The 26,812-nt window shown below is 46.8% G+C and overlaps 1 protein-coding gene across 2 annotated transcripts; it reads left to right on the forward strand.

Moving 5' to 3' along the window:
- Positions 1 to 643: 643 nt before the first annotated feature.
- SIX3 (SIX homeobox 3) lies at positions 644 to 5,503 on the forward strand. 2 transcript variants are annotated; one of them, XM_088053007.1, is made up of 3 exons: positions 644 to 1,718; positions 4,042 to 4,228; positions 4,617 to 5,503. In XM_088053007.1, exons 1-3 carry the CDS (start codon positions 952 to 954, stop codon positions 4,716 to 4,718), a joined length of 1,056 nt encoding a protein of 351 aa, XP_087909133.1. In that variant the 5' UTR covers positions 644 to 951; the 3' UTR covers positions 4,719 to 5,503. The 2 variants fall into 2 exon arrangements, with proteins under 2 accessions (XP_087909133.1, XP_005523446.1); XM_005523389.2 differs by having other exon boundaries at positions 4,042 to 5,503.
- The last annotated feature ends 21,309 nt before the right edge of the window (positions 5,504 to 26,812 follow it).

A 26,812-nucleotide genomic window follows, 5' to 3' on the forward strand; every position in this document is an offset into this window, starting at 1 on the left:
CTTCGGTGAACCAGGGCTAAACCCAGCTTGTACTGTATGTGCCTGCTTCTGGGAGGGTCACCGGCGTGAGGATGGGTCTAATGATCTCATCTTTCTTTTCTTCCCCGGCACTATTAGTGCTCAGATAGGCAGAATGAAGTGAAACTACGTGCAAATCATGTGTAAATTGTCTCAGTTAGGAGCCCTTTATCCGAACGTGTATCCCAGCCTGGCCCATTTACTTTTCCCCCATATCTCCTTTAGCTTTAACGAGGCTCGTTAAGATCACAATAATATTCCACCCTCTAATTGCTCATCCCATTCAACAAATATGTGCACACTGCTTTTCGCATTATTTGATCCCTTATTTAGGAGGGGTGTGGAGAAGGAGGGGGGAGAGACAGGGAGAAGGGGAAGTGCTGAGATTCGGAGTTGCAAAGATTAAGGAGGAAAAAAAAAATCCAGACAACAAACCAGGCTTTTCCACCAACCGCCCGGCTTCCCTCCCCCCCGTGCATTTGGGCGAAGTGGTAAAAACCTTCCTTACGTACTCCGTAATGATTGGCAGGGCTGACAGTGATTGGCAGCGGCTGCCATGGCAACGCCACAACGACACTCAGAAGACCAATAGAAAAGCGAAACAAAATGTTTCAGCTCTGCACTCACTGTGGATTTAGGGGAGATATTATGAGGCTGTTGTCATTAGGGCGATCGCTGTTGAATCACTGAATCCTGACTCGGCGGCGGCGCGGGGCCGGGTGTGTGTGAGTGCGTGTGCGTGTGGGGTGTGTGTGAGCGCGCGTGTGCGTGTGCCCGCGTGTGCGTGTGAGTGTGTGTGCCCCCGTGCCTCTATGTGGCTGTGTGTGCGTGTGCGGGTGTGGATGCGTGCGCGGTGCGTGTGCCCTTTCCTCCCTTCTTCCTCCCTTTCTTTCTTTTCTCCTTGATTTATCTCTCCCTCTCCCCGGTCATCCCATGGTGTTCAGGTCCCCGCTAGAGCTTTATCCCACCCATTTCTTCCTGCCAAACTTCGCCGCCGATCCGCACCACCGCTCCCTCCTTCTCGCCAGCGGCGGCGGCGGCGGCGGCAGCGGCAGCGGCTCGGGCTGCAGCCCCGGTGCCGGCGGCGGTGGAGGCGGCAGCTCCCGGGCACCCCACGAAGAGTTGTCAATGTTTCAGCTGCCCACACTCAACTTCTCCCCGGAGCAAGTGGCCAGCGTCTGCGAGACGCTGGAGGAGACTGGAGACATAGAAAGGCTGGGGAGGTTCCTCTGGTCGCTGCCGGTGGCGCCGGGGGCATGCGAGGCCATCAACAAGCACGAGTCCATCCTCCGCGCCCGGGCGGTGGTGGCCTTCCACACGGGCAACTTCCGAGACCTCTACCACATCCTGGAGAACCACAAATTCACCAAGGAGTCCCACGGCAAGTTGCAGGCCATGTGGCTCGAAGCGCACTACCAGGAGGCCGAGAAGCTAAGGGGTCGCCCGCTGGGGCCGGTTGATAAATACAGGGTGAGGAAGAAGTTTCCGCTGCCCAGGACCATTTGGGATGGCGAGCAGAAGACGCACTGCTTCAAGGAGAGGACTCGCAGCCTCCTGAGGGAGTGGTACCTGCAGGACCCTTACCCCAACCCCAGCAAGAAAAGGGAACTGGCTCAGGCCACGGGGCTCACCCCCACGCAAGTAGGCAACTGGTTCAAAAACCGAAGGCAAAGAGACAGAGCAGCGGCGGCTAAAAACAGGTCAGTGGGGCTGCGGTGCCACGCTCCGAGGCGGGGGACGAGGTGGGCGGCGGGACCTTGCGGGCGGACGGCCGCGCTCCGCTGCTCGGCAGCCGCTTGGGCTGCAGCGCGCCTCTGCCTCTCCTCCTTCTCTTCTCCATCGGGGAGAAATCGGTTCCCCCGCCGGGCGGGTCGGTCTCCTCCCGGAAGCCACAGGGATGCGACGGGGATAGGCACGGCTCAAAGTTGCCTGACGTGCCTCCAAGCCTGGCCCGGCTCCCTACGGGCTCCCGGGTTGCGGACAGGGCTGGGGCTCCCGGCGGGCGTGGGCAGCTCCGTGGGCTAGCGTGTGTAAATGTGCCCAGAGCACATCGGTTGCGGCCGGGGCAGCGCCCTACTCTCCCGGCCTCCCTCCCTCCCTGCAGCGGCGGCTGGGGCGGGGGACGGAAACCCCCACGGCTCCGGGTCGGTGGGCTCCGGTTTGGCTTTCGGCTTGCCGGCATCTGTGCCTGGCCGGGCTCTGGCGCGGTTCCCCCGCCGACAGGCCGAGGCAGGCTGTGCGGTTCAGAGCGGGTTTCGGCGGTGCCGGCGGCTCTGCTCCAATTGTTCGGGCTGCTCTGCATGCGCAGCGGGACCAGCACAGGCATACCCCAGAGCTCTTTGGCTCATGGAGAAGCGAAAAAACAAACAAACAAAAAACATTTAAGAGACCGGGAATCTTTTTTCCCCCCTGCATTTCCATTTCTGTGTTTACACCACATGGCGACCTGGCCTCCTAGTCTTGTGCTTTCTGTGCATTTACACTTGCATTTATTTATTTTCGTGTCTCTCGGTGCCTTTTTTTTTTTTTTTTCTCCTTTCTGTTTTGCCATGAAAAAAGCGAAGCACCCTTCTTCCTTTCTTTTGCTTGTTTTCTTTCTTTCTCATTACTGTCGTAAAAGTTATTTTGCAAATGGAAATGGATCCTTAATCTAGTTTGACACACTGATTTTATTTCAATTTAAGTTTCGCTACCACTGTAAGCGTGTAAACAAAAACTCCTTCTTATAAATGCTGTCTCTTAAATTCTTCCTTATTATAGCACTGGTGCTACTGATTAAAAGATTCTGTAGGAGAAATGCAACCTAAAAGTGCCTGGCTATTTAATTTCCATTAAATGGAAAACAGATCAGCTTAGGACTGTAAATAAACAGAAGTTGCCTACGGATGCTTTTGTTGATTCAACGCTGTTGACAGCAGATGAATGCACCAGGATTTTTAAATGGGAGAAAAATCAAAGACGCTGAACTTAAAATAATGAGAAATGTAGAACAAACTGGCTACGTTTTTTTGTGTTCTTTGCAGGAAGTTAAATAAAAAATACCCCGGTGAGAAACATTTGAGCAAAGAGTGTGTTTTGATTCACACTGGCAAACTGGCAATCCTAGGCGCTAGAGGTTGAGGCTGGCTGCTCAGTCCAGGACTTCTAGCTCTTTTCCCTGAATTAGGCTTTCTTTGGGTTTTGAGTGGAATAAAAGGACCCAGAGGAATATTTACAATACGCTAGGGAGCCTAAAAAGTATTTATTGCCTCTTAAAAAAAATAAATTCAAAGGTAATATTTCCTTAAGTGTTGATAATGAAAGAACGAACACTTTAAAGCTGATTATTGCTTTCAGATGAAAAAAGGACTTAAATTCAAGGAGAGAGAAGCGCTGTGTTCCACATTCTCCTTCTTTTATTTTATTCATAGCGCCGTGTCCCTGGGACAGGACCTCTCTCCTTCGCTACCGCAGACCCAGAGCGTCTGTGCACTGGGAAATATTTAGGCAGGTGTTAGCTAGGGCACAAAATGGGGATCCAGTGCGATTCTTGCCCGCTACGGACCGCTCCTTGAAGCTTTTCGCGGTGTTAAAGGGTCTCACCCACACAAGGATTCTCCTAGGCCCGCCGTGCCGAGGGGATGAATGAATGGCGCTCCGGGGAAAGAGAAGGCGCTGCTCGTCCTTTCCAAACGCGGGCACAGGGCAGCGCTTGTCCCCGCGCTCCCTGTCCCGTTTCAGACCGCGGCCCCTGTCGCTGTGCGTGCGCTGGGCTCCGTCTGACCCGGCAGCGGGGGCAGCGCGGCCCGGGCTCACGGCTTGGCCCTGCATCCCCCGCCGCTCCGGGCTGCGCAGGGCGCTGCGGGATAGCGGCCGGGCCGGGCCGGGACTGCACCCTGCGGCGGAGGGTCCGCTCCGGGCAGGACCGGGCCCCGGGCTCGGGCGTCCCCGGGAGGGCGCAGGGTCGGGCGGGCGCCGTCCCATTGGCCGCGCCCGGTGTCTGAGCGGGGCTGTGCTGTTGTTTTGTCTCCCGGCGCGATGCAGGCTCCAGCACCAGGCGATAGGACAGAGCGGCATGCGGTCGCTGGCAGAGCCCGGCTGCCCGACACACAGCTCGGCCGAGTCTCCGTCCACGGCGGCCAGCCCGACCACCAGCGTCTCCAGTTTGACAGAAAGAGCCGAGACGGGCACTTCCATCCTCTCGGTAACCTCCAGCGACTCGGAATGTGATGTATGATATCGGAAAACAAACAAACAAACAAAAAAAATCCAAATCCAAACAGCCAAGCACCCTCTCCCCGTCCCGAGCAAAACAAACCGAGGCAACCTAGAATCAGGACACACACACGCATGCACGCACACACACAGCCGGGAGGAAAGAAAAGGCCAAACCCGACCCAAACATAATAACAAACAAACAGACAGGGATCAGAGAATCCACCACCACCGTCAGCCAACACCACCACCAAGAGATGGAGCTAAAACTTCAACAGTCACAAACGCTGGTGCTGCAGCGGGAAGGGTGGGGGGGAGGGAGGGAAATAATAATTATTATATATATAAAAAGAAAGGAAGAAAAAAAAAAAACAAAGCAAAAGTGACAATTGTATTCTTTTTAGGACAAGCACGATTTCTCCTTTGCGCTTTTCCATGGACGCATTTCACCCACTTGCATGATGATGATGATTAAATTTGTATCTGGGAAAAAATATTCTCTATAGTAAAGGAAAACAAACAGAAACCAGACAAACAAATGCAAACTCTGATCGAATTTGTACAAAAATCAAAAATAAAAAAAAAATTAAAAGGAACTCCTTGAAGAGGGAAATAACAAAGTTTATCGCCTTTTTGTTGGTCCTATTTCTCTCTTTCTCTCTTCCTCTCTCTTCCTCTCTCTCTTTTTTTCTTTTTTTATTTTTTTTTTTTTAGTCCAAGTGATGGTTCAGCCAAGATGCAATTTTCTGTTTTTTTGTTCCGCAGACAATCATTTTATTCGTAAGCACCTTTTTTTCTACACTTCTGTCAGTGCCTGTGTGGGTACTGGTTATAAATGTGGAAAAAGAATAGTTATGACTGTAACAGATTTTTATTTTTATTTCAAAATTTTATATGAATTATGTATATCTTAATGATGCGGTCATTTTCCCAGTTTGTAATATATGTGTAGAAATGCTTGTATATTATATTTGCTCTCCTCTTTCTTTCTTCCTCCCCTCTCTTTATCTCCCTCCCACCCTTTCTCTGTCTCTCCTTTTTATTTTCCTTGACTCGGTGTTCCTTGCACAAACTTAGCTGTCAAAATCTGACGTGCTAGGTTTCCAAAAGGGACCTCAGCGATAGAAAAAAAAAAAAAAGAAAAAGAAAAAAAAAAAAGCTTAGGGTGCAACTGTAGTTATCTTATGCAAAAGCTATTTTGAGTATTTCATAGCAGCTTTGGGGGGTCTCTTCTTAAACTCCACGTAGGACGCTTAAACTATTGTTTCCTTAACTGCGTGTTTATCTATATGTACAAACTTTCTAAATCAAATACAGTATTCCATTTTCTTATCTACCCAGCGATGTTGGTGTTTCTGTTCGTCACGGAAAATCACTCCTTCCCCGTGGGCTCCTGGCCCCGCACTCTGTCCCGCCGCGGGGCTCGCAGCGCTGCGCGGCCCCTGCGGCCCCCGCCTTGGCGGGGCACCCCGGAGGGATTTTGCAGGGACCGAGCGACCCTGCGAGGAGGCTGCGGGCGGCAACGGGGGCACAGTGCTGCGATAGCGACGGCGGCGAGGGCCACGGCCGTGTCCCTCCGTGTCCCCTCCGCCACGGCGAGCTCCATCGTTTCCCCCATCCCGGTTATATTTGTGTGCACCGGGAGCTAAAAAGCTTTCCCCGACCGCCTGCCTGCAAGGACGGGTGTCTCCAGAGAGCGGTTAAGACATTTCGGGATTTGTTTTGTAGCTTTAAATGAAAACAAAAACAAAAACTCCTCGCCCTTAACGGGCAGCTCCTCCCCTCGAATCCGGAGTATATTGTAATGTGCTGAAAGAAGCCTTTATTTGCATGACTAACAGTATTTCAGCATCTTTCTTTCCTTTTCCCTTTTTTTTTTTTTCCTTTTTCCTTAAAGTTTGCTTTGCCCTGGGCAGATTATTCAGCCGTGAATTAGCAAAGGGTAAATTCTAAACTTGTTTTTACTTGAAAATACAATTTTGAATATTACCAGGGATTTAGAGAGAAACGTGCCTGGAATTTCTTGACCATTTCCAAACTAATATGGACTTCCGATCTACCTTTGTGCTGCTCGAGTCCTCTCTCCCTCTTCCCTCCTTTTTTTGAAGTCCGAGCTAGGTCTGAGGAGGGACATAGAAAGTGTTCTTTCCCCCTTCTCCCTTCCTCCCCCGCCTCAAGAGCCTACCTGTGGATTTGGGAGAACCGCCATAGGGTGAGAGATTTCAGACCAAGCCACAAATGGGTAATTTTAAGGACTAAACTGCTGTGTGAATACATTCACACACCTGAGGTTCCCCTGAGGAAAGGCCGTAGGGAGCACGTTCCGGCGTGCGGCGGGAGCCACGGAGGTGAAGGACACGCAGGGCCCGAGGCAGCGGCCGCCCCGTCGTGCTTCGCCTCCCCCGCCCCGCGGGCTTCGCTTGACGCGCGGCTCCGCAGCGGGGTCTTCCCCACGGGCAGCTCCGGCCGTGCCACTGGCCCGTCGTCAACACGAGTGGGGAGTCGATAGAAAATGAATTCCGGTCGTACGAAACCCAAGTGGACGGGAATTGCCTGGGGGCAGAAACACAATAGGGCTCCCGTGTTCCGCGTGGGTGCTGTGATGGACCTAGTTCTTCCCCTCCCACACGCGGCTTTTTGAAGGGGAAAAATATTACCCGGGAGGGGATAAAAGGTTCTCCGGTGGCCGGCACCCTCGCCGGGTCTCACGCTAGAGCTTGGGCTGCTTTTTCTCTCCCAGCCGGCAGAGAGGCAGTGGAGAAGCCTTTAGAAGAACAAACTGGCCTTCCAGCTCTGGGTAGGAAGGTCTTTGATGTCAGTACATTGTTTTAAAAGGCAGTATTTCTGTTTCTGTCTGGTAGCAGTGTCGTTCTCATCCAGCAGTGTTTTAAACGGAATTTAATACCTGAAAGATTCAGAGGCATGAAAGTTTGGGACATATTTTTTTTTCTTTCTTTTCCTTTTCGAGTCTCGAAGCTGCAGCTAGAAGGCGTCAAGCCGGCAGCAATAATCTACCTCAGTTCAGCCTCACACTGATAGGTTTGGATTTTTCTTCCCTCTGATTAAGCCTCCCGAAGATCGCCCTGTCGTGCCGTGGCTGCTAGGGGAGGCCAGAGATCGCCCTTAGCCTCGCCCACCGGTACTTGGCCTTAAGCTCCAGCGCAGCTTAAGCTTAAGGGCAGGGCCTTTACTCTCCCACGCTATTTGTCACCCCCACCCGCAGAAAGTTGCTCCTTTGGTCGGATCCCCAGCCCAAACCCGAAGAAGGAGCTGCCCCAGCCGCGCTGGGGGTGTCCGCCTCTCCCTGGAGCGGGCAGGGTTTGTGGGGGGGAGAGGACGCATCTCATCCATCGGTCCTTGGTGCCTGCACGGTTTCGGGGTGCCAAGGGTGCAGATAATGATACGCCGTTTCAAAGCCGGGCTTTGGTAATGGATAAATTATGTTGTTTTAGGATTTGCATAAAAAACCTGAATGGCTGATTGAGGTGTAAATCTATGAAAAGCTCCGTTTAAGCCTTCTCGCCCACTAAGTCCATCTGCCCCGGGAAGATAGGGCCTATCGAGCCCCGCCAAACCGGAGGGCTGCCTCCTCCCTGCCCCTGGCCCGGCATTATCCACAGACCCTCTCCAGCATTAGTTTGTTATCCGCGCCGAGCCCGGCCGCTGATTAAGACGAAATTACTCAGAAGGTGAAGTGCGTCTGATCAATATTTAAGAGAAAGCCGGAGGACAGCAGGCAGATGGCCGGAACACGGCAGCCCACCGAGCTGCTTCCCCGGCCCGCTCAGTCCCGCACCGCCGCCTCTCGCCCACCGCCGCGGGGGCACTGCCCCGCCCCGCCCGTCGGAAGTCGGTCCGCGAGCAGCCGGTTCCGGAGCAGTTTGGAGACAGTAGTTAACCCCCTCACCGCCCATCCCTCGCCTATAAAGCCGCTATAACACTGCCTTCGTCCCCAACTAGCTCCTGTTTGGGGATTCACTGGCGTGCGTGCCACCCGGCGTGGAGGTCTGAGGACCACCGACGCCACCTGTCTCTCTCCCTCCCTCACTCTCTCCCTCCCTCTCTCTCCGTGGTCGCTGCCCGAGCCCTTTAGCATGGCCGGGGGTCCTTTGTGTGCCTGCTGGGCCACGGCTGCTGCTGGCCCTCCACGGTCAGACGCGGGCTTCGGTCACCCTCATCTCTCTCTGTCTGATCAATTACAGCAGCCTTTTCGAGGGACTCGAATCTGCTTGCCCGTTGCCCTTAATTTTTAGCATACCCAGATGAGGTTACTGCCCCGGCCCGAAGTGAAAAGAAATGTGGACGTTGGTGCCCTGGTATTGCTCTGATTTCCTCGGTTAGCTGAGCACAACTTTCTATTCGTGTTTATTCATGCAGCTTCTTATTGAGCTCCACATCGCACTGGCCTGGATTCCACATGTAGGGAGAGGACAGACAAACATTGCCTTTTTCTAGAGTGCACACACACACACGGGTGTGCAGACTGACACACACCAATACACACACACACACACACGCACGAGTACAAAATGCAGAGGGTCACATCACCACCCCGCAGAGAGCCCGGATACACAGAAGTTTGCAAATGGTGTATAAAAAAGGGGCAAATGAACCAAACCATCCAGTTGCAAACTGATCAAGGGATGGAAAAGGCAGGGAGGCTTGTGTCTGTGTCTCTATGTGCAAGAGTTGGGAAGGGAAAGCACTAAGGATATTACCGACAATCATGGTAAATATTCTCTTCTGGCACGGTAATCACAAAAGGCAAAAGCTGTTGGGTTATAGCTGTGGTTAAATAATAGGAAAGGGATTTGTGTTGCTGTGTCTGGAGGAAGGACAGCTGAGAGGTTTTGTTTTCGACGTTGTTCCTTTTTAATTTTGAAAGTAAGGTAGTTTCAGATCATGAGGCTTCAGAGTGGCTTGGTACCTCGCGATCTGCAAGAGAAGAAAGATGTTAAAAAGTATTGAATAAAGTATAGATGTAAATATCTCTAAATACCTCCAAGTGCATGGTTAGAATTCACCTCGCTTACAGCGAGGTGAAAGAGCAGAATCGTTTCTCCCTGTGGCAGACCAGTCCTTTGCCAAACAGGTAGGAAAAGTGAGATGAGAACTACACTAGAAGTCAAGATTTACAACAGCTAAATCCGGACTGTGACTGACTTTCATTCCAGTCCTAGTTATTAGAGGGGAATTTACCTATACTACAAATACTTGGTTGGGTTTGTTGTTTTCGGCTTTGTTGTTTGGTTTGTTTGAGTTTCTTGGGGTTTTTTGGGTTTGAGGGTTTTTGTGGGGTCTTTTTGTTTGTTTTGATTTTTGTTTTTGCTTTTGTTTTTTCGTGGGGATGATTTTTTTTTTTTTTTGTTGCCATAGAAGCATCATTAGGGAAAGCTCATTTAATAATAAGGTCACTTAAAAAGTATTTTTTCAGAATTGCTTTCCTACTGGATTAACTTCTCTAGCAATATCTGGCAACAATAAAGTTATGCTGCAGTTTACCAAAACTCATGAATTTCAACACGACCTGTGTAATCGCATGGGTGTGTGTACGTGTGGACAAGGGTGAGCCCACACACCAACAGAGCGTGGCTGGATGTGTGCACTCCACAAGGGGGGAAGCTGATGTATACAGTGTCCACGCATAGAGAGGCATATATATGTGTACACACATATGCATGTTTTCAGATTAAAGGAGCTCTTGTAATATCTTGTAGAACACCGAATATTACCTTTTAATATCTAAATAGGTCAGTAATACAGTTCAATAACATTGGAGGTGTCTGTATATTCTCTCTCTTCACTCTGTGATAAAACATTCTTTAAGACTATTGGGATTTTACACTGTAATTCTATTAAATAGTAATTGAAGGGGCGCGAGAGGCTATGATACAGGATCAGCAGTGTGTAAGCCATCCGTTTGAACTTTAATTTGGAATCATAGGCAGATGGGATCACGGCCTCTTTGTGGTGCTTGCAGATTTAAAACTAGCCGGCACATGGAGGGGAAAAAAAACCCTGCAATGCAGATTCATTCATTAAACATGAAAGGTTAGTGCTAAAGAGGATAAACGTTTAGACATCTAGGTAAATACAGAAATACACTTCGCTTCCCTTCTCTCCTATCATTACCCCCAACTATCTCAGTTACTGATTTTTCTACTGTTATTACAAATAAGTTTTCTTTATATCCCCAGTGGGGATAAGCATACCTGAATGACTTATTTATACCTGCATTACAGTCTGTCTGTGAAACTTGAATTCCACTTGCAGCCGGGGGGGAAGACAGATTTTATTTATTTATTTATTTATTTATTTATTTATTTATTTATTTACTCCTTTGCTGCCTCTTCCTTGTTCTTCCTTGAATCCTTTTAAAGTTTTTTTTTGGAAAGGTTGCTGAAGTCAAACCCCTCTGTATAACGGACACTGCAGAGAAGGAGCAAGCTATTTTCTAAAATGGAAAAATTAAATTTAAAAAACGCCAATAAACCTCAAAGAGTAAAGGTGTGGTATGAATTGATATTCCTAGGCTGAGAGGCGAAACAGTCACATTGTGCAGGAGGAGCCGTGGGTGCTGCTGCTAGTGGCGGGGAGCTGCTGAGCGCGGCCGAGGTGGCATGGGTGCGTGCCCATGGGTGCGTGCCCGTGGCTGTGTTTTGGTGAACTCTTAGGCTCGACGTTGGAGTTCCACCTTATCTGGAAACAAAAGACTTTACAACAGAGTCAAATCCGCCCCTCCTCCTCTCTTCCCTGGCTGTATCGTATTAAAAAGGAGCTTTCATTGTTTATTTCTAAATATTTGTGAAGCAGACAGTCTATGGGTTAACCTAATTAACACATCCATACTGTATATTAGTGGACCAAACGGTACGACAAATTTCTAATGCGATGGTTGAATGTGATAGTCATTTCTGTGTTACAGGAGATTACAGCAACACTGGAGCATTTCCAGATTGTAGATGGTTTTAGATGTTGAATTTCCAGATGAGTATTTACCATCATAACTAATTTAAGACCATTATTAAATAGAAATTCTCAGCAGGGCTCTTTAATGATGGAACACGTTACTAATTACAGAGTTTACGCTCTGTTTTGGCTAAGCAGTCTAGAGGGATGGGATTGTGCTCTGCATGCAAAGCCAATATTACTAACGAGGAGGCATCATACCCCTAACATTTCAATCATACTATTAAAGAAAGCCACTTCTTGCCTTATCTGAGCGAGGAGATAGCAAGAGCGTTTTGTTTACCGGGCCCCCAAGCTCTGAAAATAGCTGGAATGGAGAGCGGGATCCATCCCCTGCCTCCCCCTACTCCCGGAGGTCTGGGGGCCGGGGGGGCTGTGCAAGAGAGCCGCCCACTCTGTCCGTCGCGCCCCGGGGTTCGCTCCCCGCCGTCCCCTACCTGCTGGGGCCGCCCCGCTGCTCCCATGTCCGCAGCGGGCAGGTTCTCCCCGGCACTCAGCGATGGAGGGAAGTGCAACAGCGAGGGCTTAAGTGGAGAAAGCAGAGGGGGGCTCTTCCCCGCTCCCCCAAAAGTCACGGGCACAGATGCGGGCACACCGGGCAGCTACACAGAACTGGCGTGTGAGGGGAGATGGGTACAAACAGTCAAGTAAGTAAAGGGTGTGTGGGAACAATCTTGGTGTTCTCACTATCTCTCACTCCTCTGCTCCCCGGGGCCCACGTCCCAGGCAGCGGCCGGAGCCTTTTCCCCGGGAGGCCCGGAAGACGCTCCCTTCGAAGCCCGGGGAAGCAGATCCCCGCCACGAAGTTTGTATTAAAATGGGAAGATATGTTCAGGACTGGGACAGAATGACCCCGGTGGGAACGGGGGAAGTGGGACCCCGGGGTCCCCGTCAGGAGGAGCCTCTGTTCCAGTGGCTCTGTCCCCTGGACCATCCCGCACGTGCGGGACCAGTGCTCGTCTGCCCAGCTGTCTTTGGGACTATAATAACTTTGGAGGCAGAAAAAAAGGTAGATTTGTAGCTTATTTACATATCTCATGTATGGGCCACCTAAAACTGTGTTTAGGTTTCCTGACAATGGCAATTTTCCTCTTACCCACCTACTTTCTGGCCCACCTCCTTCCCCTCTCCAGGTTACGGAGCACGCTGTTCCATTCAGTCCCGGTGTCAGTACCGCGTTTTCGTTGCCCTTGAAAGGACGACTGACGGTTCTCAGCCTATTTTCATTCTTCCTATCCATTAATGTATTTGATCTTGACTATTAATAAGTACCGAGGACAGGTTTGCATTAACCCACTATTACATTCAGCATCGGTTCTGCCCGAGTAAAGACTTTTTGGATTGACTCGTTCTGCTCCTCTTAAAAAGGTGCAGTATCCATTCTCTGAACAGATGAGATGCACATATATGCGTATATAGAGAGACAGGGGCACAGAAACACGTTTTCTCTTTATACACATACATATCTGTAAGAACTGTTGGATGTATTCCACACATCTCCTCGCCAACCTGTTCTTACAGAGGAAGAAAATTGAGGAGGCACAGGAATACAAGCCAGTGGCCGGAGGCTCGATAGGTTTCACCCTCTCCTATTTTAAAGAACCTTTTTATGCCATCCAAACAACAATCTAAACATAAAAATCTTCGAATGGATTTGAGGGAAATTAAATTGTCTACCCCCACTGTGTGCTTGTGAGCGAGTCAGACTGTGCTAACTTCTAAATGGATTCTCTCAGTTTGTCTACTTATGTGTTTTACTGCAGCGTGTCTTGTTCAATAACACAGGATGTGGCACTCGGTGAAAATCCAGCCGCTCTTTTGGGGCCTCGCTGCTTCCCTGTGTCGAGGAACTTCCATCTCCGAGGCCGGGCCACTCCGCACCCGGCGTCTGCGGCCCAGGACGGGGACCCTGTCCCTGCTGCTTCGGGGCCCTCCGCACGGGGCGTTTTCTCCCGGGACTGGGAATCCCCCATCCTCTGGGCAAAGCTACCCAGAAGGCAAGCCCCGAAGCAGGACGCGCATCTCCTCGGAGCACGCGTCCCGCTGCCGTCGCGGCACAGCCATCGCGGGGGGAAGGAAGGACACACTCCCGGGGCTGCCGCCTGCCCTCGGCGCTCTGACCATCCCCAGCCAGGCGGGCCCTGCCGGGACCGTGCCGAGCCGAGCCGGGCCGGAGCGCTGCTTGTAGCTGCCCCTTGCCGGTGGGTCTTTCCCTGCGGACCGGGCGCCGTGTCCCCGCCGCGCCGCGCTCCCGCCGCCACCGACGGCGCCTCAGCCCGTGTGGAAACTGACTCATTCTGTAAATAATCTTTGACGTCCCCACAAAGCCGCCCTTCGAGAGGAGTTTATTAGCACGGAGCCATTAAAACAGATGTCATGTTAGCTTCCCCGTGACATTTGGGTGACACATCTCTCCCGATGAATTGCTAATTGTCTTCCCGCCCGCAGTAAACATCCCGCTCCATTGTCTGCGCTCAAGAGAGTTTCTGCCGCAAAATACAGTCCTGCACGGCGGAGAGACCTCGCCGTGCGCTTCCCCGACCCTTGCCCCAGCCCCAGCCCCGCGCCCCGGCCCGCTCGGTCGTACAGCTACCCTTCTTGAGCCCCTCAGACGCCGTCTGCCTCTGCTGCCCCCCTGGCTGGAGCCCCGGTTCCTTCCCCGCACATGGAGGCGCGGCAGGCCCGGCCCGACAGCCTTGGTGCTGCGCCCTGCCCTCCGCCGCCGCTCCCCGGGCTGGGCGCTTCCCTCTCCCGCCACCGCAGGGACCCCCCACCCCCGGCCTGGAGCACCCCCGCTCCCTCCCCGCCGGGCTCCCGCAGAGACCCGCGCCCGCGGGGCCGGGGGGCGGGGCGGGGGAGAGTGTGGCCCTCCCGCCGTCTCTCCCCTTCTGGCACAACACCCTTTCCCAGCTCCTCCGAACTGTTTATTTTGCCTGGAACAAAAGGTGTGTGTGCCGGGGTCGGGGGAGGCGGCCCATTTCCAGCAAAGTCCAGGCACGGCGGTGACATATGTCTGTCATTTTCGGATGTGAAAAGCAGGGATGTGCAGTGCCGAGCCTTCTCCTCCTTATTCCCTGGTGAAGGTACTGGGAAGAAGCTGTCAGAAGGCTTTGAGAGGATAAGACAGAGCAGCCTTAAAGAGGAGCTTTGCAGCTGAGTGGCTGAGTGAATCCGTCTTACCTATGTACGTAAGGTTTCATATTCATAGCCGTTGTCTGTACGTTGATACATAATCTCTCGCCCTTGTTAATTCTCAATAGATGCAGAGATAACTAATCCTCCCAGATAGATAGACGCGGGCAGATTACGCGAGTGCAGTCTATCTACCTATCTGTCTGTATAGTCCCACACGCATATATATATGAGCACGTAAAGAGGTTTCACTGCGTTTTCTTCCACAGGAGTACACAGGAGTGAGCAGATACAGAGCTCGACGCCTTGCCTAGCAGATGTAGAAGTGTTCAGCGAGAATACACGTACATGTATCACTCATATATTCGGGGCTACTTGTTGTTAGAGTTTTTATGTCCTGCACCCACTTTCTCTCCCTCTCCTCCACTGTGTACTACACGTACAAACTTTCCTAGTGAGGAAAATTACAGAAAGAGGGAGAGGGAGGCTAAAGTTTGGGTAGATCGGAGTCTTTAAAAAAAAAAACAAACCAAACGCAACTCTTCCCCTCACCCCAACCAGCAAGACCACATTAGAAATTATTTATCTGCTGGACAAAGAGACCTATCTGAAGTCAACGGAGATATTATTTTCATTGCCCAAAAGTATGCCCGTCCTTAAGGCCAGCCAGCATCTACGGCAGGTACCTGGGCTCGCCTTTGTTCTGATTTTTAGCATACATGTTTTATGGATGCCAATTGCAAAACAAATGATCTTGGGATGTCTGCTGAATATTGCCCCGAGTGTGCTTAGCCTCTGCCCTCCCCAGTCCGGGGATGCTAGCCCCGGTTCCCCCCTACTCCCCAGGAAAGGCAGGCACGATGGCGCGGGTGGGGCAGCTCCCGTCCCCGCCGGCTGCGCAAACACCGTGATCTGAACTCGGCCGAGTTTGCAAATGTCGTTCAGTACCTGTCCGCCTCCGCGGATGGGATGGCTTTGCAGCCGCTTGGAAAGGTGCCCGCTTTGGGCCTGCCGGGAGCAATCCCACTGCTGCTGCCGAGTGTCTTTCACCCCGGCTCGGCCCGGCCCGGCTCGGTGACCCTGGCGGGAGCGGTCACTGCGGACGCTGCACAGCCTGCCAGCCACAGCTCTGTGCAACGGGAACCCTGCCCCCGGCGCTGGGCTGGGCGGTGGGGGTGTTCAAATGCCACCTCACTACTCCTCGGTGAATATTAAACATCATTGTCTTACAAATGAGGAGAAACCGCTACCGTCAGAATAATAATAAACTACCTCTTGAAACCCTTAGTCTCTTACAGCGGGGCGTTAGAGACGACGATGCTCTTAGCGCTAAAATCGGATTCCTCCCACCTGCGACTTCCCTGTGTCCTCATGTCCTGAAACTGTCCGTCTTGTTTGTCATCTTTGTTCTGCTATTAGCGATACGATACACACCGGTCCCCACAAGAACGATGGGATGATTTAATCCCTTATGAATTCCTGCAGCCTTTCTCCGAAAAGGGGCACTTTCACTCTGGTCCTGCCCTTCTGATGATCAAGTTGTCTCCTTGACTGGAAACACGGGGGCGGGGGGATGTGGGACTTTGTCACTGAATCTGGGTCAGAAGAGGAAGGCAGCTTACGTTCCCTGGCCAAGGTTTTTCCCTTCGGCTAATGACTTTGTCCTATGTCAGTGAAGTCACTAAGACTTGTTTGTGTCTGCAGGTCCAGAGCAAACGTTGAAGAATCCTTGAATTCTACACCTCTCTGCTGTGGCTGTGAATGAGTGAGTCAGTCACTCGAGAATAACCGTGTATCAGAGGGGAAGCAGCTCCCTGCGAACAGAGTCGTGTATTAGGAAGCAGCTTCCTGAGCTGTATTGCTCAGACTAATGCTTACTTGTCTCATTACAAAATCAAGAGACTGCTTCATCCCATGCAACATCCTAGTGTTACATCTAGAGAAGAGAAAGTCTGAAGAAGTGAAGATGGCAGGATGAAAAACAGAGGCAGAAAACAAAACCCATCAGTCTTCCAAAATCAAAACCTCTTCACCCAAATATAGCACCAAATAAACCACAAATCTATCCATAATCAATACCGATCTGGAACCAATCTGTTCCTCGGCAGCTTTGTGCAGATCCAGGGCTGCAAGTGCTTGTGATTACAGAGAGTAGGAGGGTCATTTTCTAACAAGGGTGCTCACTGTATCTGAGCTCCAAATTATCCAGAGAGGACAGATGGCCCTTCTGATCTTATAATGAGAGCAGGGAGTGATTATCAGCCTGAACCAAAAAATGATGCTCTGCTGACATATTTTCACAGTTCTGAAATCTGTGCTTGCACTTATGCCTCGCTTCATATCCCTCTTCATTTAATTTAGGCATAGTTTGGGATTTCGGAGGGCTGTGTGAAATCCGTTCATTTATCTCTGTCTCTCTGTCTGTGTCTCTCTCCCCATGTATCTATCTAGGACATGTGTACAGACACAAAACAGAGGAAAGCAAAAGGTCACTTCACAGGAACTGTTAACCCAAATCACGCTTGGCAAAATATTTATATATAAATATATTTGCCAATAATTAAGAAGCCCAGCTGCCTCCCGGATGCCTAGATTTTATGTCTGCTTCTTGGCAGTTTTCTGGAGCTGTTGCATTCCATCTTTGCAATTACTACAATACGTGGTGAGTCAGCCCAGACCCTAGGTCCCTTTAGGAAAAAAAAAAAAAAAAAAAGAAACAAAGAATCAAGGAAAAAAAATCATGCTTGTGTATGTGCATATTTGGGGCTTGTGTTCATGCTTTAACCGGTTTTTTGTTTGTTTGTTTGGTTGGTTGGTTTGGTTTTTTTTTTTTTCAGAAGAACTTGTAGCAGAGAGCAGAATTCCCTACGAAGAAAAAAAATCATGGTGACCAAGTGTAAAGGGAGATATTTCTTTCATTTGCAGATTTCTGCGACTTTTCAGCTGAATAGAGGCGTTAATCACCTTTACCCTGCACAGAAAATGTAACGAAGAAGGAGGGCCGGGGAAGTTCCTGGTGACTGGCAGTAGTCAGGTCTCCATACATCTTCCCAAGTCCCTCAGAGGTGAACTTGCAATTGCAGAGAAGTTAGGTCAGTACAAACAAATTAAATCAGGGAGCTATTCAGTGGTTACACAGTCATTCCACTCTCCTATTTGCACTGTAATATTGCATTACCCTCTAATTGTCACATATATTTTTCACTCTCCAAATATAGAAGACAAATACTGAATCCGTTTAAAGTTGCACTGCTCTCCAGGCTGCCCAGCTGGGCGAAGAAAACCTTTTCTGCGTGTTCTTGCTGCCATCTACTGGTCCCACGGCCTCAGCTCTTCATCTGTGAAACTTCCCTCTATTTTCACAGCCGAGAACAAAAAGGTCTATGGCAAACAGTGGGAAATGCACCTAATGAGAAAAGGAGTGATAATGTCGCCAGTGGCACTGGGAGGTCACCAAGCCATTAATTTTAAGCATAGGGGAAAACGACGCTTTTATTTTCTGGAGCTGTGTTCACTACTTGGAACTAAGCATGTGCACGTAACTGTGCAGACTCCAGCTCTATGTGTAAGCTGATTTTATACAAATAAGGCAGTTATTTAATAGTTTTGGTGCTAAGAGCTTTTAATAATATATTTTAATAAGGAAAAACATTCCTACTGTAGGAAAAAAACCCCAAGCTTAGATCTCATATCATTACCAGTGTCAGATTTAAAGGCAGCCAGTTTTCCCTACTCCTTTTTCCCTCTTCAGTACCCATTTGAACTCCACCTCCAAGCCTTGTCAGAAGAGGTGTGTCATACTACATAAGTAACATCAGTTTGGCTTTGTCTGCATTTTTGCAATCACTTTCTGTAGAAATTTTTTTTTATCACAGCAGAAGTATTTTTTCCTGAGGTATCATCACATGTTATTGTGTGTTTATTTCCAAATGACCGCTGATTTGAAATAATGACATTGTCTAATAATTTTATCCCACAAAAATCATACCATATGCATAAAAAACTTATTGGAGGATTGTGTGCTTAGGAGAAATTTCTAGAGCAATACATTCCATTTCCTCCTGTAGATTGTCTGGGCCAGATCCACTGAGGACTTGGCTGTCACTTAATGATGGAGGCTTGAGCTAAATCTCCCAGGTTCCTATGATCCCTCCAGTAAAGCCTTCACAATACCCACACGTCAGAGACACAGCATATAGGAGTTTTTTGAAGGAATCAAGAAGTTCTGAGGCCTTCTGAGGGCAACAAGAAGTCTTATCCCTTGGATCCATCAGCTACCTTAGGTCAAACATCCCTTTACAAAGCCCACCTGCAGGGCCTCATCAAGGGTCAATGATTTACTATCTTAAAAGTACTGCCACCTCCATTGTCCCCTGCAATATGAGAAATTTTGGTATTGATTTTTACTCCAAACAAGGCATGGTATAGCCACAGTTAATCATAGAAAACCTTTCTACTTCTATGTGACAGAAATCCAGGTCAAGGAAAGGAGTTCTGACTGGATGGGCCACATCTCTCAAGGGCAGTGACTTATCTAAGTCCTAATTGCTTTAATGCCTTAGGTTTAATTTTTAAGAAACAGGTCTCTGAGGTAGTCTTTTGGAGTTGCATTTCTTGATTCATAAATCTGCCTGACTATTTTAACTATCCCCTGGCTCCATGTCACAGCTTCTGGGACACCTGACCTTTAGGTGGAAATCTTACCCAAATGAGGTTAAGAACACAGAGTCTAAAACTCCAGTTGGCAGGAGAGCACCAACAATACAAGTAATGCGATGTAGAGACCTTAAGTTGTTTGTGCCTCATTCTGAAATGCCAGCTAAGCAGCATGGTCTGAACTCAAGGAAACAGACTCAGGACACACCATGCTTTCCTTCATATAGCTAATCAATGAATAAAGCACAACCCACAGGTTACCATCTGACCTTGACTTCAGTATCAAACAAAGCAGGCAGGGTTTTTTAAAGGCTATGCAAAGAATTATAATATGTATTTTGAGACTGTAGATTTTTAAAGTAAGACCAAAGACATTTATAATGTGTCATGAAACAGGCATGTCCTGGTGATTGCCTCCCACCCCACTGCATAGTCTGTGCAATTTGACATTTTCCATGAGGTCTGAGCAGTTGAACAGTTGGTATGAGGTACCTGAGGTATTGATCAGCAGAATAAGGCCTTTACACAAAGGTTAAGCATCACATCCATCTCCATGAGATCTCTGAGGGTCGCTTCATTAATTGTTGCTTGTTTCTGAATAAACTATACTGTGACAGTCACACCTTTAGAAAGCAGATGTGACAGCTTTTGGCTCCTGAGTGACTAGCTAGCCATCCTGAGAAGTTACCAGCTACCTGCTTTTCTTTTACTGGTCTCAGTCTGGATTTGCCTGTTCAAATAGATTCTGCCTCAGCATATATGAACATCAAACAGAACATTGTCTTTAAAAGCATTTAGCCTTTTTTTTAGCAGGACACATTCATATTATGTTCTGTGCTGGTGGTATAACATCCTCATGGGGGTCCACAATCACCCATTTTTTAATCTGCTAACCACTTCCACTTGTACAACACACCGATCACCTCAATACAGGGCTGCATCAAGGCACATCCTGGCTGTGTGCATTTAAACTGCGTTCTGCCCTAAAATACCTGTGCTCCTGACGTTGAACAGATGGCCACAGAAGATGTTACACAATAGCTCAGGTTAAATGCCTCTCTGCACATGAGAAAATTATTTTTTGGGCAGTATAGCATATGATCATATAGGTCCTCTGTGACTGAGATGCAAACATACTGAGGACACAGCTGAGGTGTGTTCTCAGCTTGAGTTGGGTGCAAGAGAAAGATTTGTGTCATTTTACGTATTCCAAATTATTTGAGGATCATGGCAATGAGCTTTGTGTTTAGACTGCTGGCTGGCTAGCTTTTATTAAACCAGAGATTAGTTTTATTCAAGGAAATGGCCCAGAATGTTGTATAAAGGAAGACATCAAGACGGATTCTGCAAAGCCCAGTGGAAAAATTATGTTATTGTTGTTTTAAATAGTGTTCAACATATGACACTGTGAAACATAATGAGTAGCCTGAACATCTTGCTGCATCACTAATTCATAGTAATAAAATTCTTTTTTTCTGAGATGGTTTGTAGTACTTCTTGTACCACTTTTAAGTGGTACATTGAAGTCAATCAATGCCTACTGTTCAACATCTTTAGCAGATTTCAAAACTGATGAAATTTATTCTGTGCAAAGGATAACATTTCAAACTTCTCTATTAAGACAACAAAAAGGAAAACTGTTGAAATTTTAGATATTAATGAGTATCTACATGAACTACCAGAATCTTTTGTTTCAGTAAGTTTGCAACAGTCCATACTAGTATGGATTTCTTTTGACTTAATAATATCAACTTTTCTATTCTCTTAATATAAATTATAAAAAAAAAGGAAAGCTCTTCAACAACCTAGAAATTAAATGCTCCAGTATTCTTTGCAAAGAGCATTCACAGAACTTTCATCAACCAGTATTGAAATTGACAACTTAGAACTTTTATAACCAGTTCTAATTATCAGATAATGAAGTGACTAGAAGGACAGGAAGTGTCTGCTCTGCAAAGAAATAATTTACACTGCTAAAATATGTGTATGTATTAGGAAACAAAGGAACTTACATTTAATTTAAATAGTATTCAGAGGACAACTATTGATATATGAATGCCCTAAGCAATACTCCATGTAAGCTGATATTCCTACAGTCAGAAAAAGCACAATAGGATTAATACAATTTAATTTTCGTATTTTGTTTTAAGAAGAGGAAAACAATATTCTGTTTAAAGTCTAGCAATGAATGCTGTTTGGTCTTCAAAGCTACTATGAGGTTAAGTGGAGAGGAGAACATTTGCTGTGCACCTTTAAACATGAATTGCAAACACTGCTCCTGGTACTGAACATTCATTTGGGAATTACACAGGGCTCCCAGGTGGATTTGTCTTACTCAATGCACACATGAGATGATGTGGTTAACAAGTACATTCTCAGAATTACCTGTTTGAGAGTCAAGCCTCTAAATTCCTTGCAGACCTTGTACCCCAATGAATGGTTACTCCAGTACTTGAAAACTTTTCTTTTTCCTCCAAATTACATACAGAGAACATTAAACCCTTTTCCAGTCTGTTCAACTGAACTACACCTGGTCAACTGACTTCCTCTTTGATTTTTTCCATGCTTGTGCCAATGGGAACTATAAAATGAACCCTTGCTTTCATAGGGGACCAAAGCAGCTCTGTGCTAAATCTGATGCTGCAGACTGAATTCTGAATGAATTATGGTCTTACTCCTGTGATATGCACCTTTAGAAAATCCTTCATGGCTCATCTTCCCTTTAAATATATTGAAGTGACATCTTTTCTGGCTTCTGCTGACTTCCGGCTGGACTAATTTGGTCTTAGCAATCATAAGTGGTATAGGAAATACTGTGCATTTTAGAACTGAAGCTTAGACATGATACAAGTTAGACCGTGTTGAGCAATTTGGATAATCATGTGTTTTATGGTTTTCAGATGTTCTTGCTGCAGCATAAAGGTCCATAAATATTTAGAACAGAGAGTCTATGGTCCATTTATGCCTATTTTATGTAGCATTGTTTTTCTTTATTGAAGCTTGTTATTTGTGTATTACAGCAGCATTGTAGTTTTCAAATAAGATTTTTTTTTATTTTTAAAGAGTTTCTTGTAACACAGGAACATTGAGGTGATCAGAAGATGAATTCTATTTTAGCATCCACAAACTGGAAGATATCAACAAAGATTAGCTGAAAAAAACCAAAGAAATAATCTATGACAGTTTTGAGAATGAGTCTCAGAATTTTAAGTACTTGTTAAAGGCTTTGCTGTATTTCACTTCAATAAACATCATGCTCCAGTTACTACTTGAAACCATAGGGGCATTATCCTGTGCAGCACTTATCAATATTTTAACACGTGAAAGTCAAATGATGTTGAAACATTGAACTATATTTCCATCTGTGCAAGCTAAAATGGTACAAATGCATCCTGTGTAATGGAATACTTCATCCCCAGTTACTTTCTTACAAGTGATACCTGATTCCTCTGTATTTTCTGTGGTAGTTTCCATTGCTCTGATGGTGTCCAAAGGAAGACTATCTTTTAAAATTAATGTTTATAACATTTAAGGAGTTTTAACCCAACCTGCCTTAAATCCAAAGAAAACAAATTATTGGAAATTGCTACAAAAATTAGTAGCTAGTTTTCAATTGCCCTAGCACCAGAGTTAAGTATTTCTGTGCATTTTGTGTGAAAATGGGTATTGCTACCAAAAAAAAGACCCTGAGATTGGCTAGAACACAAATATACTACTCCCATCAGAGATTCTGGGAGCTTGTGTCCAGTGGAAAAACGTACTTCTTAGTGGGCAGTAAAAAGAAGAGATGGAGGTTGCTGCCAAAGGTTGAATATTTCAGTGGGATTTCTCTGAAACCTCTGGGAAGACAGCTTCAATCACAGACCTACAACATGACCATGGGACCACACACCATGGTCCCAGAGCCATCAGCAGCAGGCACAGCTGGATGGTCTGTCAAATACTGGACCAGCCACCTGGTTTCACTCAATAAGTCCATGGAGAAGGACCACTGCACTACAGATGGGTGTGACACAAGTACGACAGCACAGGAGCGTGAGACACACATCAAATGTTAACTGTATTGCTCAGTGTCATTTGAGAGTCTGTACCCCCACAAGTTTTTCTACCAGCAACCCATCACAGATTAAATGATTGATACCCCTTCTGCGAACCCCCTTCCACAAATTTGTCTCCTGTTGCTTATGTTATATCTGACATTGTGAGCCTTCCATCTGGTCACTGAATTCCTTTTCTTGGCTTAAATCATGTTGGTTTGTTTTGTTTCACAATCTCCTTGTTTCTCCTGACTTTTCCACCCAAGGCCTTGGTTTCTATACTTATGTCAACCAACCATATACTTTATTTCTTGAAACTAGATGAAGCATTCCTTCTCCGTGGTCCTGTGTCAGTGTTTCTTGTATGTTCTCTTTCCTAGTGAAGCTTGAATTGCTGCTCCTTTAGAAAATAATTTGAAAACTATCAAACCTGCTTAATTGTGGGGTTGTGTCAAGCGCTTTTCTCCAGTCATTCAGGGCCTGCTCATTTAGCTACCATGTTTCTCTGTCTAGTTACTAGGGTGTAACATCAAGTGAAGCAGACTTTGTCTGCTCACCTTGCCTGTGCTATTGGGAAGATGAATTTTTAAATTGCAATATTGCAGGTCTGGACTTTCTTCCCATCTGATCTGATGTCTTCCTCTAGGTGCTCAGGGAGATCAATGAGCCAAAGAGAGAGCTGAGGTAAACAGAAAACTATCTTTACTTGGCCACATCCCTTCATGTAGCTATCAGGTCTGTGCTTTGCAGTACCCTGCTCATCAGCAATGGCCAGGACTCCAGAGTGCCTGTTATGCTCTTATCCAGTGAGAAAGCTTCTCTGTTTTCACAGGTTTCCCAGCTTCTCACACTGGCCTTAAATTTGTTTCACTTAATATAACCAATCACTGCACACATTTTTCCCAAGACTTCGCTGACTCTGCTTCATAATTTTAATTCTCCATGTGAGGATAGCTACAGACAGTCTATTACTGTTGTTTCTTGGAATGGATTTCAGAAGGCTTCCCATCCACCTAGAAATGACTTGATCTATTAGCCTGTAAGTGGCTGTAAGTACATCCAGTAGAAGGGCTGCAATCTTTTAGTCAATATGTTTCTTCTACAGTGCATGCATCTAGAGAACCTTCAGAGCTGGTAAAATTATACAGCAGATGCTGCTGCTTCATCAGAAGACCAATCCTAGGGCAGCTCCCCACTACCATGGGATAGTCATGGCGCTGGAATGTAATGTGAGTTACATTTTGCAATGTTCCACTGTGCCCACGATTGATTATAGGCTGAACATTTTCCCTTCTTTTTTTCCATTGAACCCTGACATCTGCATTTACCATTCGTCTGTCTGCCTGGCTTCCTATTTGTTTTGAACTAGAGTGCTTGAGAAGTGCTGTTCTCTGTCAGTACTGAAACCCTTCCCCCAGCAGTTCAGCTGCTCTCACTGTTTGGATTAGTTGCTTCAGGCTGGTGTCTCTTTGTATTCTTTTCTCTGAGTTACAGTGGAGAGTCCCAGGCAACACAGTCATGGTGGTAGGAAATGACAGCAGTGGCTGGACATGAGACAACATCTCTGGGAACCCTCTAAAAGCTCATGTAGTTACCATGATTAACCAGGGAAAATTTTTCTACATCTGGTGGTTCAGTAAGCAGCTCTGGGTTGGAGACACTGGCTTTGTGAAAGATTTTGATTTTTCAAGCTCTTGCACAGATCACCAGTACATAAATCTCAGAAGACTGGATCAAGCATCTGAGTTCCAAGAGGATTGGAGTTAAGCATGAAGATCACAGGACCTTTTCAAAAAGAAACAGGGTGATATAGATGATCATATTTGTGATCTAGATGATCAGGCAACACTAGCTCAACAGTAACATCAGTTTTTGATCATCTTTGGACTATAAATAGTAAATATGATAAATAAATTATTTTAACCAAGACTGGAGCACAGCTATTTTGTTTGGATATCCACTTCTGAGTATCTTCAATGAAGTAGGATACAGAGATAATGTCAGCTGAAATGTGTAAGGCCAATGTCAAGTGTTCCATGTTCGAGACCCTGGTTACCCTGGCTTCTGTTTGTTGTGTGCCCCACAACTGCGTGTTGCTTCCAAATTTATGTATGGATGCCAGTTATCATCTCTGTTAGGTAAGTAAGTGCTAAATGCACTTGTTTGACATTATAATACAACCCAATGGTCATGTAGTATTTTCAATGGGCCTTTGAAACTTTTCCTCCTGAAGAGAATATAAAAAAAACCCTTCACAGCCTTATATAATTATGCTATATGTCCAGCTCACTATACAGGATGCATTCCTACTTTCATTGTTTTACTGAATTTTTGATTTACTAAATTTTTGATTGTAAATCCTGCATTTTTAGAAGTGTGAGTCTTCCCATAAGGGTGTGCTTCTTCTAAGTGTACTTTGTGTGGTAGGTACGCTATGTTTTCTTGCTCAGGACATTCTTTGACGTGAACCTCCATAAACTGACAGTGTCATGCTCTATAATGTAATAAAGGTAAAGAAATTCTGCCCTGAAATAGAAGATGACATTTAATGTAAATAAATGCAAATGCATATGGAGAAAAAGTGACCCATTTAAATTGATGGCTCAAACCTACAGCATACCCTTGCCAAGTTACTGTTTCATATGTTGTTCTGAGCCCCTCATCTCTAAGAGAGTATAACAAAGCTAGAAAAGTTTAAGAGAAGGGTGACAAAATGGCCAAGTGTATGGAATACTTTATGAGAAAAAAAGGGGAAGATACAACACAAACAGAAGAAAGTATTCCTTTACACTACATGCCTGGAAACCACAGGAATGCTCTGCTGTGGGCTGCTATGAATGGTGAAAGCTGACCTTGATTCAGGGAAAGAAAGGGAAAATTATCAGAAGAGAAAGCCATCGATCAAGACACACTAAATAAAATGATTTTGGAGGTGGAAGTCCCTGAGCAGAAAGCTGTTGCAATGTGGTTACGTGAATTTGCTGTCTCTTAGTGACAGGTTGCTGAGCTGGATGGATCTTTGCTTTGATTCACTATGGGCACTCTTAGCATTTATGTTAGAAGGCTCCATATTTCTAAACAAAATGACAGCTGACCAGTGGCTAGTCTTCCATTTTAGTTCCTGGACAAAAGTGGAAAATCATATTTGAGCCCCTTCCCTTTGAAACTGGCAGTTGGAACACGCTAATCCATTTGTGCCTGGAGTTATGAGCAGCAAAACAAATCTACAGCACAGACTCTGCTCTAAAAGATTTGGGTTTGTGCCAACAAGGAGCAAAAACACATTCTGAAATTTTTAGTGTTGCTGCAAAGAGTACAGTGGTGCATGTTGCTTCCCAATGACTTCTCTAATGATCTCATCTGCAAATGTGTTTTCCCCAAGATCAGGTGGAGGAGAGATGCAAAGCATTACCCTCTTCATTCTCCTCTCTGCTTAGACACTGCTTTTGAAGGAGTGTCTGCTTCAGTCAAACATTTTTGGAGAAATTTGGATGGGCTTTGAAACCCAGACGTTTATGGAGTTTCTATGCAGTTGGATGTCACTCAGTTTGGCAAGATTTTCCTCTACGTGGAAAGGTAGGCAATAAAACTGCAACCTGTTTTCTACCTAACATATGGTATCTAACCCCATTGGAGGCTTGTGTTTGGCAAGCAGAGGAAAAACACTGCAAATTTGATTTAGGCACATATTCAATAGTAGTCATATGGTTTCCACACGCTCTGCTTTGGACACAGGCCAGTGTGTATAAACAAGGGAATATATAATACCAATAGTATGGAATTTTCTTCCTCTTTTCAGCTTTCAC

Source organism: Pseudopodoces humilis, chromosome 3 (assembly GCF_049639895.1).
Source record: "Pseudopodoces humilis isolate 2021_Gansu_Grassland_sample_001 chromosome 3, ASM4963989v1, whole genome shotgun sequence".
NCBI classification, from domain to species: domain Eukaryota; kingdom Metazoa; phylum Chordata; class Aves; order Passeriformes; family Paridae; genus Pseudopodoces; species Pseudopodoces humilis.

Bases quoted from the DNA above. Each gene is read 5' to 3' on its own strand.
- SIX3 (XM_088053007.1), top strand. From the start codon at position 952: ATGGTGTTCAGGTCCCCGCTAGAGCTTTATCCCACCCATTTCTTCCTG. The intron at 1,719-4,041 runs GTCAGTGGGGCT...GGCGCGATGCAG, and splicing joins GCAGCGGCGGCTAAAAACAG to GCTCCAGCACCAGGCGATAG. The intron at 4,229-4,616 runs GTATGATATCGG...TATTCTTTTTAG, and splicing joins CCAGCGACTCGGAATGTGAT to GACAAGCACGATTTCTCCTT.